Source organism: Budorcas taxicolor, chromosome 11, assembly GCF_023091745.1.
Source record: "Budorcas taxicolor isolate Tak-1 chromosome 11, Takin1.1, whole genome shotgun sequence".
In the NCBI taxonomy this organism is placed as follows: domain Eukaryota; kingdom Metazoa; phylum Chordata; class Mammalia; order Artiodactyla; family Bovidae; genus Budorcas; species Budorcas taxicolor.
The window spans coordinates 13,134,937-13,149,194 of NC_068920.1; the positions used below are offsets into that span (position 1 = coordinate 13,134,937).

The 14,258-nt window shown below is 54.1% G+C and overlaps 1 protein-coding gene across 1 annotated transcript in view; it reads left to right on the forward strand.

The window, feature by feature from the left end:
* BMP6 (bone morphogenetic protein 6) overlaps positions 1–14,258 on the forward strand; it is a 144,784-nt gene that overhangs the window by 129,232 nt on the left and 1,294 nt on the right. The window contains exons 3-6 of the mRNA XM_052648567.1: positions 4,788–4,936; positions 5,542–5,739; positions 13,232–13,311; positions 14,075–14,185. Of these exons, the coding sequence (XP_052504527.1) occupies positions 4,788–4,936; positions 5,542–5,739; positions 13,232–13,311; positions 14,075–14,185 (538 nt within the window). The remainder of the gene's footprint in view (positions 1–4,787; positions 4,937–5,541; positions 5,740–13,231; positions 13,312–14,074; positions 14,186–14,258) is intronic.

Sequence of the window (14,258 nt, forward strand, 5' to 3'; positions counted from 1 at the left end):
TGAAAGAAAGTGTCAGTTGCTCAGTCATGTCTGATTCTTTGTGACCCCATGGACTGTAGCCCGCCAGGCTCCTCTGTCCATGGAATTCTCTAGGTAAGAATACTGGAGTGGGTTGCCATTCCCTTCTCCAGAGGATCTTCCTGACCCAGGGATTGAACCCAGGTCTCCTGCATTGCAGGCAGATTCTTTATTGTCTGGGAATAATAATTACCAGGGCAACCCTGTAATACATAATGTATATAATTTGAGTAATAAGAGTGAATGAACATATTATATATGTAATATATAATGTATACATTATTATATATACAGTAATGTTCATTCACTCTTGTTACTCAAATCTGTGTAGCAGTTACTCTGATTTGTAGTGTTGTGTTTTCAAATATTCTGTTCTATCTTTTTAGTTGGTAAAAGTTTAGATGCGATTTTGTATATACATTACATAAGAAAGTAAAAACCCTTGCCTTCGTCTCTGATTTCCTAAAATGATTTTTGACTTTCATTCTGTTTGAAAATTGCACTCGCCTTCTTGCATAAAGAAGACCTTAATGCTCCTGGAGTGGTTTACAAGGGAACCTCTGCTGTTCATGTCACAAAACCGGGTGTGTCTTATTAGAGGTGACCCTTTGACAGAGTCCGTAGACTGAGAAGGTCATGTATCATTGAAGAAAGGTAAACAGCTGTGGACAGACCAGGCCCATTTTGGTGACTTGCCATAAATAGTGTCTCTTACCCACCTGAGTCACGAGCAGCATTGACCCAGCGGGGTTCCCCCTCAGAGGATCATTCTTGTGAAAAACCCTCTCCCTCCCTGGATGTGTGTCAGTGATGGCTGTATCTAGATGGAGGGCGTTGTGCTCGGAGGGGAAGAGGGAGAAGCCAGGGAGGCTGCTGGCATGCCAGCCATGGGTGTGAGGCATCTCGACCTTCTTCCTGCTGCCCTGACATGCTGAGTCACCCCTGACTGCTCTCCTTTGCCAGCCTTGAGCATCTGAAACCTGACTTCTGTATCCAGCCTCCACTGGCACTGATGGGCAGTGAGTTTGGGTCGCTGACTTTATTCCAAGCCCTTGCTGGGTGTTCCAAGCCCTCTGCCCTATACATTACAAAAATTTCTTTATTAAAGTAGAGTTGATTTATAATATTGTATTAGCTTCAGGTGTATGGCAAAGTGATTCATATATATATATATTTTCAGATCCTTTTCCACGATAGGTTATTACATGATAGGTGAAAATAGTTCCCTGTGCTATACAGCAGGTCCTTGTTTATTTTATGCACAGTCGCGTGTTATCTGTTAATCCCCAATTCCCAATGTACCCCTCCCCTGCTCTACCCCGCAGTAACCATAAGACCATTCTCTGTGAGTCTGTTTCTAGTTTTGTAATTAAGTTCATTTGTATCATCTTTTTAAGATTCCACAGATAAGCAACATCACATGGCATCTGTCCTGTGCTTTTCTTGACTCCACTTTTTGTATGCGTGGTGGCTGAGAGCCGGGGCTCCAGCTTCAAGCTCTGGTCACCCCCCTGAACCCTGTGTGGCTGTCACACACCCCACCTCTGCAGGCTGCGCGCTGCCAGCTCCGGAAGGGAGCCGTGACGGGACCGGCCTCCCCGTCCTCTGTGGGCCAGCAGGAGCGCTCGGCCGGCACCTGAGCGCTGGAAGCCTGGGAGGTATTTGCTGCTCTGCCAGCCTGATAGCCCAGTAATTATTATTATTAATTTTTATGTAGACCAGTTTTTAAAGTCTTTATTGAATTTGTTTCGGTTTTATGTTTTGGTTTTTTGGCCACGAGGCCTGTGGGATCCCAGCTCCCTGACCACGGTTTGAACCCACACTCCCTGCGCTGGAAGCTGAAGTCTTAACCCCCGGACCGCTGGGGAGGCCCCGAGCCTGGTTACTTTAAGTCCCCGTGCTCCATCACCCCTGCTCTCAGGGGCCTGAGCACCCTTGTTTGCGTGGCTGTCTTTGATTTGGCCTCAGTGCCCTGAGCCCCGGAGCTCAGCTGCAGCCCCCATGTGTGGACCCCCTGGTCTCCTCATTGGTGAGGACCAGCCTTGTCCTCCCTGTACAGTCACCGAGGCGTGGCCCTGAAGCACTGCCATGTCCTGGGGGGGCGGCGTGGGGGCCCTTGGGTGACCTGGAGCAGCGTCAGGTTGCAGTGCAGGCTCCCGTGTCCACCAGGCCCACCCACCCTGCGGACTCCATTTCTTCCCCATCATGGTTTCGTCTGCCTCCTCTGTCCTCCTTAAACCACACCCTTCCCCTCTGTTTCCTGTCCTCTGCTGTCTCTGCCCCATTTTTGGATGATGGCCTTCTGTCCCATCTCCCACTTTCTCAGCTGACAGACTCCCCCATTCATCATGAGCCCTACTTTGGAAATATAAATCTCATTCTAGCTCAACCTAGATAGCTTATTAAAAAGCAGGGACATTACTTCCCCAACAAAGGTCCATCTAGTCAGAGCCATGGTTTTCCCAGTAGTCATGTATGGATGTGAGAGTTGGACCATAAAGAAAGCTGAGCACCAAAGAATTGATGCTTTTGAACTGTGGTGTTGGAGAAGACTCTTGAGAGTCCCTTGGACTGCAAGGAGATCCAACCAGTCCATTCTGAAGGAAATCGGTCCTGGGTGTTCATTGGAAGGACTGAAGCTGAAACTCTAATTCTTTGGCCACCTGATGCAAAGAACTGACTCATTTGAAAAGACCCTGATACTGGGAAGGATTGAAGGCAGGAGGAGAAGGGGACGACAGAGGGTGCAATGGATGGATGGCATCACTGACCCAATGGACATGAGTTTGAGTAAGCTCTGGGAGTTGGTGATGGACAGGGAGGCCTGGTGTGCTGCAGTCCATGGGGTCATAAAGAGTCGGACACAACTGAGCGACTGAACTGAACTGAGCTCTGTCAGCCATGTCGCATTCATATCTTGGGCTGTATTTCTTTGCATCCTTGTTACAAGTCCTAAGAACGTGTTGCCAGTTGCCCCTGTTGACGCCCAGCTACCAGTTCCCCTCAGCCATAGTGCCCCATGGGCCCTGTTGGCCCTCGGGGGCAGTCCTCACGCTGACATCCCCACCACATCCTCACTCTAGAAGCTGCTCCTCTGATAAGAACATGTCTGGTGCTTCCTTCAGGGCCAGACTGTCCCCACATCGCTGTTCCTGGTTCTGTATTATTTCTGGATGAGAGTCTTTTCCTACCTTCCAGAACAGAACTGATGTCTTCACATCTTCACTTCAAAGCTTTGGACTTGCATCCCCTCTTGCTGTTTTCCACGAACACCCCCTCATCTGTCTGCCCACAGTCACCTTAGTGACGGGGTTGGGGGTCATTTGTCAGCAGGGGCTGTGACACACACATTGAGGGGGGGGCTTTATAGATGGCAGGCCAGGCGTGCCCCCCACAGACCCTGTCCAGCAGCTGAGTAAACGCTGCGTAGCCACACCTACTGCTCCGAGCTTGGAAAAGATGACAATCGTGTTGCCTTCCAGCTCTGAGCCGTGTAAACAGGAAAAACTGTTTCCCCTCTGAGAAGTCTAAGACTTTTCACTCAGATGTTTCGCTGGCCTCCAGACCATTGGATGGACTAGAGATACATTTTATTCCTTTGTTGCGGGCTGTCTTTCATCATGATCTCAAATGGCGGGAAGGCCCTTGTGGAAAACTTGGGGTCCACTAGCTTCTGTTTTGACCGTGATGTGTCTGTGCACGCATGTCTGAGTCTCAGTTTCCTCAGCTGTAAAATGGGGTAATGATATTCTGCCTACTCTGCAGGATGGCCCAAGCCAAGCAGACGCAGGCACTTTGTAACGGGTTTAAATGTATGCTGCTCGTATTATGATGCTCATTTTAAGTTAAGTACTGAATTTAGTCATGTTTCTGTCCTGTAAGCTCTCCACGCAGAACGTTTCCAGCACCAGGGGGTCTGCGTCTTTCCAGGGAGGGCAGAAACCTTCCCCTCTCTGTCACAGAGATTCCAGGCCACTCTCTGCCCCTGACCCCGGGGCGTCAACTCACCCCGAGGTGACTGTCCCTCACGCCGCCTTGTCACAACATATGGGTCCCTCACCCTGTCTGTCCATGATCCCTTGGGTTATGTTAGCTGGAAACTGTAAAAAAAAAAAAAAAAAACCACCTGTGTATGTAAATATAAGAGCAGCCCTGTGGAGTCCAGTGGAAGGAATGGGCTTGGTGAGTTTGCCTCACAGGAGCCCAGGCGGCTCACAGCGGGGCCGACACCGACTCCAGTCTGCGGTCCACACAAGCAAGGACTCGGCTGTTAATGCAGGCCGTGTGCAAAGGTGTTGATTAAAAACAAAGTATTGATGCTCAGAAATAGCATATGAATCCTGGTTTCCCCTTCCACAGAAAGTAAAAACATGTGAGGATTGTCGGGCCCTCATTTAAAAAAAAAAAAAAAACTTAGTAAATGCTCATCTTTGCTAATCCTGATTTTAGTATTTTTTTCATCCTTTTCTTCATGCCACCCCCCCTCCATTTTCTTTTTAGAGTTCATTAGTCATAAAGTGAACAATCACAGGCCCGTTTACTTATTTTTTCTTAAATCTAAACGCCTCTGGCACAAGCAGTTGTGAGGATCCCGCGGACGTGTCTGTGCCACACCCCAGTGCCTGCGTACTCGCCTGGATGGCGCCGGGTGCGTGTCCTGTGTGATGGGTGGGCGCGGGCAGCTGTCCTGCCTGCATTCTGACGCTGGGCGGGACTGCGGGCTGAGCTGGGGCCCTGTGCCCTCACCTGCTGTCTCCTCTCTTTTCCAGAGACTCAGACCTGTTTCTGCTGGGCACGCGTGCTGTGTGGGCCTCGGAGGCGGGCTGGCTAGAGTTCGACATCACGGCCACCAGCAACCTGTGGGTCCTGACCCCGCAGCACAACATGGGGCTGCAGCTGAGCGTGGTTACGCGCGACGGTGAGTTCAGGGACTCGAGCCTTCACCTCCTTGGTGGCAGGTGTGGGCAGCCGTGGTCCCCAGTTGGCCCCCCGTTTCCCAACCTCCCTGAGCCCCAGTGGACAAGCAGAGACCTGCCCCAGGGCCTCTTGGTAAGGACTCAGGGACAGTTAAGATGGTTTGGGAGCCTCAGAGAGGGGTAGGAGCGGGGTGCTGAGTTAAAGAGGAAGGCCGGGGCAAGGTCTAGGTGCTGACGTTGAGTAGGTTTGTGGAGGCCCTTCCAGCATCTCTTCCTGCAGTATCAGAGCTTGGCAGGTCCCAGTCCCCTCGGGCTGGACACAGTCAGCCCGTGAAGTCACCTTCCTGGGTGGGAGACATAAGATCGGGAAGGTGGGCGTGAACAGAAGATAGCAGCAGAAGCAGGGGAACTGGGGGTCCTGCCACCCCTTGCCCTGCCTCCCGGGACCTTGGCAGGAAGAGGGGGGAAGGCTCAGGGTGCCCCGTGTCTCCCCGCACGCGGGCTCCTCTTGTCTGAGGGTACCTGGGAGGCTCGGGTGTCTGGCTGCAGGTGGACGCCAGGCTTCGGTACCACATCCCAGAGGTGTGCTTTGGTATTTGCCTTGCAGGGCTCAGCATCAGCCCCGGGGCGGCAGGCCTGGTGGGCAGGGACGGCCCCTACGACAAGCAGCCCTTCATGGTGGCCTTCTTCAAGGCCAGTGAGGTCCATGTGCGCAGTGCCCGGTCGGCCCCCGGGCGGCGCCGGCAGCAGGCCCGGAACCGCTCCACCCCGGCCCAGGACGTGTCGCGGGCCTCCAGCGCCTCAGGTGGGTTGGGGACGCCGTCTTCCCTGTGGGCCCCGGGGCGTCCGTGAGGACACAGGACCTGCCGAGGCTTGCAGACGCTGCGCAGCTTCTGCAGGCCCACATGCAGCTGTAGGTGCCCTGGATTATCTGGACGGCGCCTAGGCTGTCAGAGGGGAGCCCTTGTGACCCCAAGATCGTCTGCAGGTTGAGACAGCCTCAGTGTCTGTTGTTCCAGAAAAGCGTCCTTCTGTCTGATCAGATTTCTCCCAGCTCTTCTTCATTCCCATAAAGATCCAGGGAATGACTGCATTTTCTCCAAATTGCATTATGCCCGGGAAGTGGTGACGAACAGACTTCATGCATTTGTAGAGGGTGGGCTCGTGTTGGTCAGTGCTCGTGGCTGGGAGTGATAGCAAGTCAGTTCCGGCACCCCTCTCTGATGAGTTTCATTGGTTTTCATTCAACTGGGAAGTTTGGGGTTCTGCCTTGAGATGTGGTGAGACCCATGGGCTCAGCGGATAGTAGGAATGCCTTTTCCTGTGTCCCTTTGTTGGTGGCATTCTCAGAAGCCTGGCTTGACATGTGGTGCTGAGGAAGGCAACCTCAGCTTCAGGACAAGAGCGCCTCTTCTGCAGTAGCTTCAGCAAACAGCTGGTCTGGGGTCGGTGCTCAGCCCTGGAGCTAGGGGGTGGGGTGCGGCCCCCACCCCCCCACACCCTCCCCGCCTGCCCTGAACGGGCAGGTTCAAAGGGCAAGGGAGAGGAAACAGCCCTCTCTGCAGACAGGCTCCCTCCCATGCAGAGCCACAGCAGGAGACGCAGAAGTCCAGTCTTCAGAACAGGAGGCAGGGCGTGCAGGTGCTGATATGCAGCACAGAGCTGGTCAGTGTTGAATTCAAAGCAAGGTGCATCTTGCTCTAAAGTGGGTGCTTGCAGGTTCTAGGCTTCCTTTCCCTTTAGCCCAGAAATCAGGCACGAAGTTGAGGGTTCACTTTGGGATTCGTAGTCAGAGATCTTGCTTTCCTAACAAGTGCTCTGTAACTTTGTGTGTGTGCTTGTGCTAAGTCATGTCCGACTCTCTTCAACCCTATGGACTGTAGCCCGCCAGGCTCTTCTGTCCATGGGATTCTCCAGGCAAGAATACTGGAGTGCATTGCCGTGCCTCACTCCAGGGGAATCTTCCTGACCCAGGGACTGAACCTGCATCTCTCTTGTTTCCTGCATTGGCAGGCGGGTTCTTTAACATTGACACCACCTGGGAAGCCCTACTTTGTGACTCAGGACGAACCTAATCCAGTTCGGCTTTGGTTTACCCAGCGGTTAAGTGGGCATGGTTGATTCTCAGTGGCTTTGCTGGGACTGAATGAGAAGCATTGCTCTGGCTCAAAGATGAGGTGCCTCCAGCCATAGGAAGTTCTTAGCAGGTATGTCAGACTCCTTGGAAGGGATGTAAAATACGTCAGGAAGATGCATTAACTCTTCCAGGTGACTTTAAAACAATGTCATCTTCTGCGGCTGGAAAGAGTTCGTGGAACTTTCCAAAGTACCCAGTTTTCCTGTGGGAAGCAGTGTCTTCACTCTGGGTTCTGACTCAGCCGTTTCTGTTACCAGTAACTTGGATGTGGAACCAGAAGGTGCACCACCCAGCGTGACGTGACATTTTGCCGCTTGTCCTCTGGTGTTTCTTGGAAGCGTCGCCCAGCATGGGTGTTCCTGTGTTTACCACTAGAAACAGTCAGGGCTAGGGTTTAAAGAAAAAGAAGTGATGACTTGCCTGTACGCGCTTTGGAGGAAGCCTTCTGAACAGCAATCATCCCGGGCTTCTCCTCGGGGCATGGCGATGCAGCCCACCAGTGGCAGCCATTCATTAATGAGCTGCGGTCAGTTTGGTGCTGGGACCTCAGACGTGAAGGCAGCTCTTGGGATGCTGATTGCTTTTTTTTTTAATGAAAATTTCACTTGATTTATTCCACCTCCCCTCCCCCGCCAGTACACACATAAAATTTCTAATTGAGAAAACATGTCATCTCTGATTTGGGTTTCCGTGGCATCACTGAATTATTCTCTTCCAAGTCCCTTTCAGCATTTTGTTTCCAGTTTGATGAGTTTAAATTAAATATGAGTATTAAAGGTGGACTGATTTGTAAGAAGAGGCAAGTATATCTGCTTTTTCTGGGTCTTCCCACCCACCACCTCCCAACCCTGTACTCTGGAATGGACTTTGTTCTTTTCAGGGGTAAGAAGGCAGGGTTCCTAACAAATGCCTCTGTCTTCACAAAAGGGGGTTTAAACCCCTTCCTCTGGAGGGTCCTCCCCCGCCCACACTATCTTCAAAGACCCTCTCAAGATGGTCCAATTAATGATCCGGGTTAGACCCACTGAAGTATTGCTTTACTTTAAAAAAAAAAACAAAACATGTATTTCTTTATTTTTTGGCTGAGTCAGGTCTTAAGTTGCAGTATGCAGGATCTTGGTTGTGGTTCACAGGCTTAGTTGTTCATCCAGGGATCAAACCTGCGTCCCCAACGTTGCAAAGATGGTTCTTAGCCGCTGGGCCGTCAAGGACGTCCCCTGCTCACGCTCTCTGGTTCTTCCCTCCTGACTTATTCTTGCCGTCAGTGGGGACAGATGTGCAGAGGCACCAGCTCTTGGAGGAAGGATTTCCAGAAAGACAACGATCTGCTGCCCAGGGGCACAGACCAGCTGGTTCATTTTCTTTCTGGGCTGTTGTGGGGCCAGACGCTTCTGGGTCTTCACGCACTTTGTAGATGCTGCTGAGACCGGCAGCTGTGGTCATGTGTGACTGTGTGAGTCCAGGCAGGACTTCTCCTTGTGAGTCTTTCCGGAGGTTGAAGGAAGAGAGTGTTGGCCCCTGCTGCCCCTGTCTTCCACGGTGTGCTCCTAGGGAATTAACATTTCTCTGCTCAAACGACCAGCAGCAGTAGCCCACCAGACACCGTCCTGCCACTGGGCAGAGGCGTGAGCATCAGTCCTCCAGCTGAAACGTGGCAGGGAAATATGAGTCTGTGTTTGAAACTGAGCTGCCAGTGCTGGAGACGGCAGGACCAGTCCTCAACGAGGGAAGGGCCGAGCGCCCGTCTGCCCCTCCCCGTCCTCCCCCACATCTGCTTTCACATCTCTCCTTGGCCTTCTAGTGGACTTTCCAAACACATGCACCAAAACAGTGGGTTTGGACCCACGTCTCCCTGGATGGGTTTCACTTACCCTCTGTTTGCACTTCTCCAGTGGGCGTGCGTATCGTCTGGACCGTATCATTCATCATTCTGACACATTTTACCAGTCCTGGTGCAAGCCCGCTGGGGATCCTAGTGACTCAGCCACTGATCCTGTGGTGCCCACCCTGTCCACGGTTCCCAGAGCTCTCATTAGATGGTCTTGCTGCTGCCCACCTTCTTTCACAGTATCTTTCTCTCCGGTTCCATGATTTTATCTCCAGGGGGACTGACACCTGACCGACCCATTACAAGAGTTGTGAACAAACAGCTTTAAGGGATGGTTCTGTGTGGCGATTCTAGATTCTGTTCTAGCTCATTTTTCAAGATCTTTCCTACACATTTTTGGGGCAGGAGTAGTTAATGCAATTTCAGTTCAGCTGGTGAGTCTGAGGTTTTCTGCATGTCTACCAGCTGGCTGCCAACGCCACGAGTGAGACTTGCTCTGTGTTTTGGCAGATGGTTTTAAAACATTTTCTGCCACTTGGAACAATTATGTCAAATTGGATTAGCTAACTTTGGGTCCCCTTCATCCTTCATGTTCATGGTGCCATCACTCAGCCCTGCTGACTGTCATGAACCAGTAACTTCCCAAGACCCTCTCTCTCTTCAAAATGAGCTCTTCATTGATTCAGATGCTACCTGTGGGCATCTCTTAAATTCTCCTTCTATCTTTTTCCAGCCCACCCAAACATGTATCTTTAGGGATCCTGGGGGAAAAGGTGGCTCTGTAAATAATCTGCTGACCTTCTGGTTGCTAGTTCATACCTTGTCACTCTTGAACTTCCCAATTGGGACCATTCAGTATGCTTCCAGCTTAAGAAAAGTACGTAGAACTCATCACTTGCAAAGCAGTGATGCGGGTACTTTATTATAACTATCACATCTTTTGCTGTAGATTTCATGGAATTTCAGCCTGCAGACTAGGGGCTCTCCTCCTCACAGATCAGTGTTTGCTCGGCCTTTCAGTTCTTGGCAGGTTGTCCCCTCTGGTTCCTCGTTTGCGTCCATGGATGGACGTGCCAGAGATGCGTGGGCTCACCCACCAGGGACACGCGACGCTTGGGCAGAATGGACGTGGGTCAGGGCTGTGATGTAGCTGTTTATAGTTCTTCAAAGGCATTGAGCTACCCTGGTGGCTCAGACAGTAAAGAACCTGCCTGCCAATGTGGGAGACATGGGTTCGATCTCTGGGTTGGGAAGATTCCCCTGGAGTAGGGCATGGCAACCCACTCCAGCATTCTTGCCTGGAAAATTCCATGGCCAGAGGAGCCTGGCGGGCTACAGTCCACGGAGGGTACAAAGAGATGGACACAGCTAAGCAACTAACCTTTTAAAAGGCATTGGGGATTTTGCCATTTTGACCTTAAATTCAAATTTTAGGGCCAGTAGCTTGGCTCCCAGATGTCTCGGTCAAGAGGTAGAGGCTTGTCCAGAGTTTTTTAAATGAAATCAGAACTTAATTCTCCACAGCTGTGGAGGACAAGTGTGGCATGAGTGATTGGAAAGTTGAATTGTTCCAAACTCCATATTCATAATACTTGACTCTCTTTTGCCATTAAGCCCCTTTAGAGTAAGAGTTGCCAAGGAGTGAAGCTGACTAGAACTTGACCTTCTCCTCCATCCCTAGGGTTCACCCCTTATGAATGTGCTATTGGCCAGTAGGCTGAATAATAAGAGGCATAAACAGCTGCTGCCAGACACTCAAATAATCCATCAAGTACTGCCATCTCCCAGGAGAGCACTGGGATCCAGGTCCTTCTAGCTAGGGACTGGGGACAGAGGGATGTGGAGCAGGGAGTCTCAGGGCTCAGCCTTTAAGGGATGTCTCTGTCCTCAAGATCCTTCCTCCCTATTCTCTTATTCATCAAGACAAAGGCTGAGAAGAGATCAGAGCCCCGATTAAATGGAGCCGTGTGAGACCTTGAAATCCTGCAGCCACAAACGAGTGGGATGGGCCTTCACCGTTGCCTCTCGTGCTAACCATCCCGCTGTAAAGAAAATCGAGACGCTGAAAATCAAGCTGCCCTCTCCCTGCCCGCCCCCCACCCCCCCAAACACTTTATGAGATTATCGACAGCAGAAATCCTGCAGCGTCACGGCACAGGAGCTGGGCTTTCCCTGGCAGGCCTTGGAAGCCGTGTGGATCATGGGGTACATGGGAGCCAGAGCGGCCTCTGGGAGAAGCTAGCAGATCCAGCGGAGGTGGGACAGAAGCGGTCAGACTGGTGCAGATGGAGGTGCCGGGGGAACAGCTGCTCTTTGTCCCTGACCTTGTCATTCTAGGCTGGAAGGGAGATGAGAGCAGGGAATTGCTGCCTCTAAAAAACAAGTTTCCTCTGGGAGGACTAGCCTGAGCTAAGAGAAACTGGGCTGTGTGGACAGCATGCTCTGTGCGCCTGCTGTTCTAGTGTTTTCCTGGCAGAGTGTGGGGCCTGCAGCTGGCGGGCCTGGGTGGGGGAGGGGCAGGGCCAGCCCCCACAGCCCGGGGCGGGGGGCGGCAGAAGCCCTGGCCCCTCCCCCGGGCCCTAGTTTCGTGGGCCGCCCTGCCTCTGTCTCTTCCCTCCCGTGTTTCTTCTCTTTCTTCCTCTTGGGGCTGGAAAGGCAGCAGGCCTGCTGCTGGACCCCAGGGCTTGGGCTGGGGTGTGAGGAGGGCCCTGCCCTTCTCATCCAGGCCCCCCACCCCCACCCCACTCCCCTGAGCATCTGCCAGCCTTTGGTCCCAGGAAAGAAAGAGCCAGAATGGCAGGGGGGTGGGGGGGGTGGGATCGTGGGTCAGCCAGAGCGGAGTGTCGGCCAGGAGCCCTCGCCCACGTCATCTCGGTTCCAGTCGGCAGGACGAGAAACTTCGCCGCTTGCATCCTGACACCAGCCAGGGGTCCTCCGGTCCGGTTCCATCCTGACCTCCCTGCCTGGGGTGGGCACAGGTGCCATGAGGTCAGGGGCTCTGCCTCCTTCTGATGCCCCCTGCTGGTCTGTCTACTGGGGGGATTCAGGGCTTCCAGCAGCGGCCCCTCCCCAGTCTGATGATACTCTGGAGCAACTCCTGGGCCTTGGGGGAGCGCTGAACTCAGGATTCCAGTTGGATTATAAGGGATGCAGGGGAGAAACAGCCCCTCGCTCCCCCTCTGAGAAGAGCGGCTTGGGGCACGGGGCTCCCCCACCCCAACCCCCCCGCAGGGGTCCGGCAGGTCGTGCTCCACACGCGGACGTGCCTGCCCACCTTCAGGCTCCCCTGAGCCCCATGTCCAGAGCCATCACATGGGGCTCAGGACTTGACCTCCATCTCCAACCCCCCTTCCCCGGAGGTCAGGCTGGCCTGAGCTCTTTCTGGGGAGCAGACCCCATCCTGGGCTCTCTGGGGACCCACGAGGAGCTGGAGTGATCACACAGGAGGTTCCACAGTTTGGGTCACTCTTCACGCGTCCTCACGCTCATTCCACGACTGCTTTCTCCCCTTCCGCCTCGTAACTGTCCCTTCTCTGACCTCCCAGGGGGGTTTCTCTCTAGCACCCCCTGTGCACGGCGTCCAGATTCTGTTTTTTGCTGGAGTGAGCTGGGCACGTCATGCATCACCCCTGCCACTCCCCGAGTTGCTGGAGGGCAGAAGCCTCGTCTGACGGGGCCCCTTGTTTCTTGGGGAGGGCATGTCACACAGAAGCGGCTCCATCAGCCCTCGATGAGCTGGGGTCGGGTGAGAAACCAGACTAGCAGGGCCTGATTCCAGAGAGGTGTGCACGCTTCTGCTGACGTGCCAGGCGCTGCTCTCCTAGGGCGGCTTAGTGCGGGCTGGGGGACACTGACCCAGTCACAGGACTGGACAGCAGGGTCCACCCCCCCATCCCCCTGGCCTCCTGGCCAGGCCTGGCTCCGGGGTGCCCCCTTCAGGAGGCCCTTCCTGACCCCCAAGCCATCCTCACAGGCTCTAGGCAGCTTCAGGACGGTCCCTGTTAGAATCGGAACCTGCCGGTGTGTTTGTCTTGAACGTGAATCATGTCCTGAGTTAGGGCTCTGGGGACTCTTGGTCCAATAGGGGATCACGACACGCCCCTGTTGCTAAAAGGGGTCCCTCGCGTCAGCACAGGCGTGTCAAGACGGGAGCCGGTGTGCCTGACCCCGGGGTAGAGGGGAGACAGTGTGTCAGACGCCCAAGCAGCTGGCAGCCTGCGGAGCTCCGGGTGCCCCAGGCTGCGGCCAGCGGGGGCTCCCCCATGGCCAAGGGCCTGGGTGAGGCTGTGAAGGAAGGAATGAGGGTTACCGGGCGCGCCTTCTGATCCCCAGCAGACTACAACAGCAGCGAGCTGAAGACGGCCTGCAGGAAGCACGAGCTCTACGTGAGCTTCCAGGACCTGGGGTGGCAGGTGAGTGCTCCCGACCGTCTCGGGGTCTCCTCGGGTCCTGAAGGCGGTGGTGGTCATCAGCAGAGACCTTGCACTTCAGGGTCAGGAAGGTTCCTCCTGGGAAGGTACTTAGGAGCCTTTCAGATGCCCAGGTCTTGGAGGGGAGGGGCGACAGCCCACCCACTTGTGCTTGAAGCACCCCCGCCCTCGCACCTCTCCAGGGGGCCCCAGGTACACAGCCTCCAAGTCCCTGCAGATCCATAGCCAGCCCAGAGCTCTCCCCTCGTTCTCTCGGTCCCCAGGGCCTGCATTGCTGTGGCATTTCAACAATGTGCGCTGGGTTTCAAGAAAGGGCTGGAAAAACTATCTGACAGTTATCAGCTCACCCAGGCTGGAAGGGCACCCGTATGCTGCCTCCTTCCTGAAGCCGCCGCTCAGGCAAATGCTAGGTGCCATGTGACTGGAGATGGTTCCCGTGTGCAGGCGGCATTATGGGGACAGGGGAACCCTGGACTCCAGGAGGCACCTCTGGCCCAGGTTCCTAGAGCTGACCGCCTGCGGGCCTCCAGGCAGGCCGGGGCAGGTGGGCCCAGCGGGGGGGAGCCAGGGCTCCAGAGTCAGACTGAGCAGGTCTGCACCTTGCTCTGCCCCTCACGCATCCTTGACCCCATGCCTGTCTCCTTAGCTGCCCCGCATGAGCAAGGCCTTCTCACGGGGTTCCTCAGTGCCCAGGGGCTGCGGGGCACGTGTGCTGACCCCTTGTTTCCTTTTGCATTTGGTTAAGGACTGGATCATTGCCCCCAAGGGCTATGCTGCCAACTACTGTGACGGAGAATGTTCGTTCCCTCTCAACGCACACATGAACGCCACCAACCACGCCATCGTGCAGACCCTGGTGAGTGCTGGCCGGCTCCACGCCACGGGGGGGCAGGGGGGTCAGCCAGGACCAGGGGCCGTCCCTAATGCTG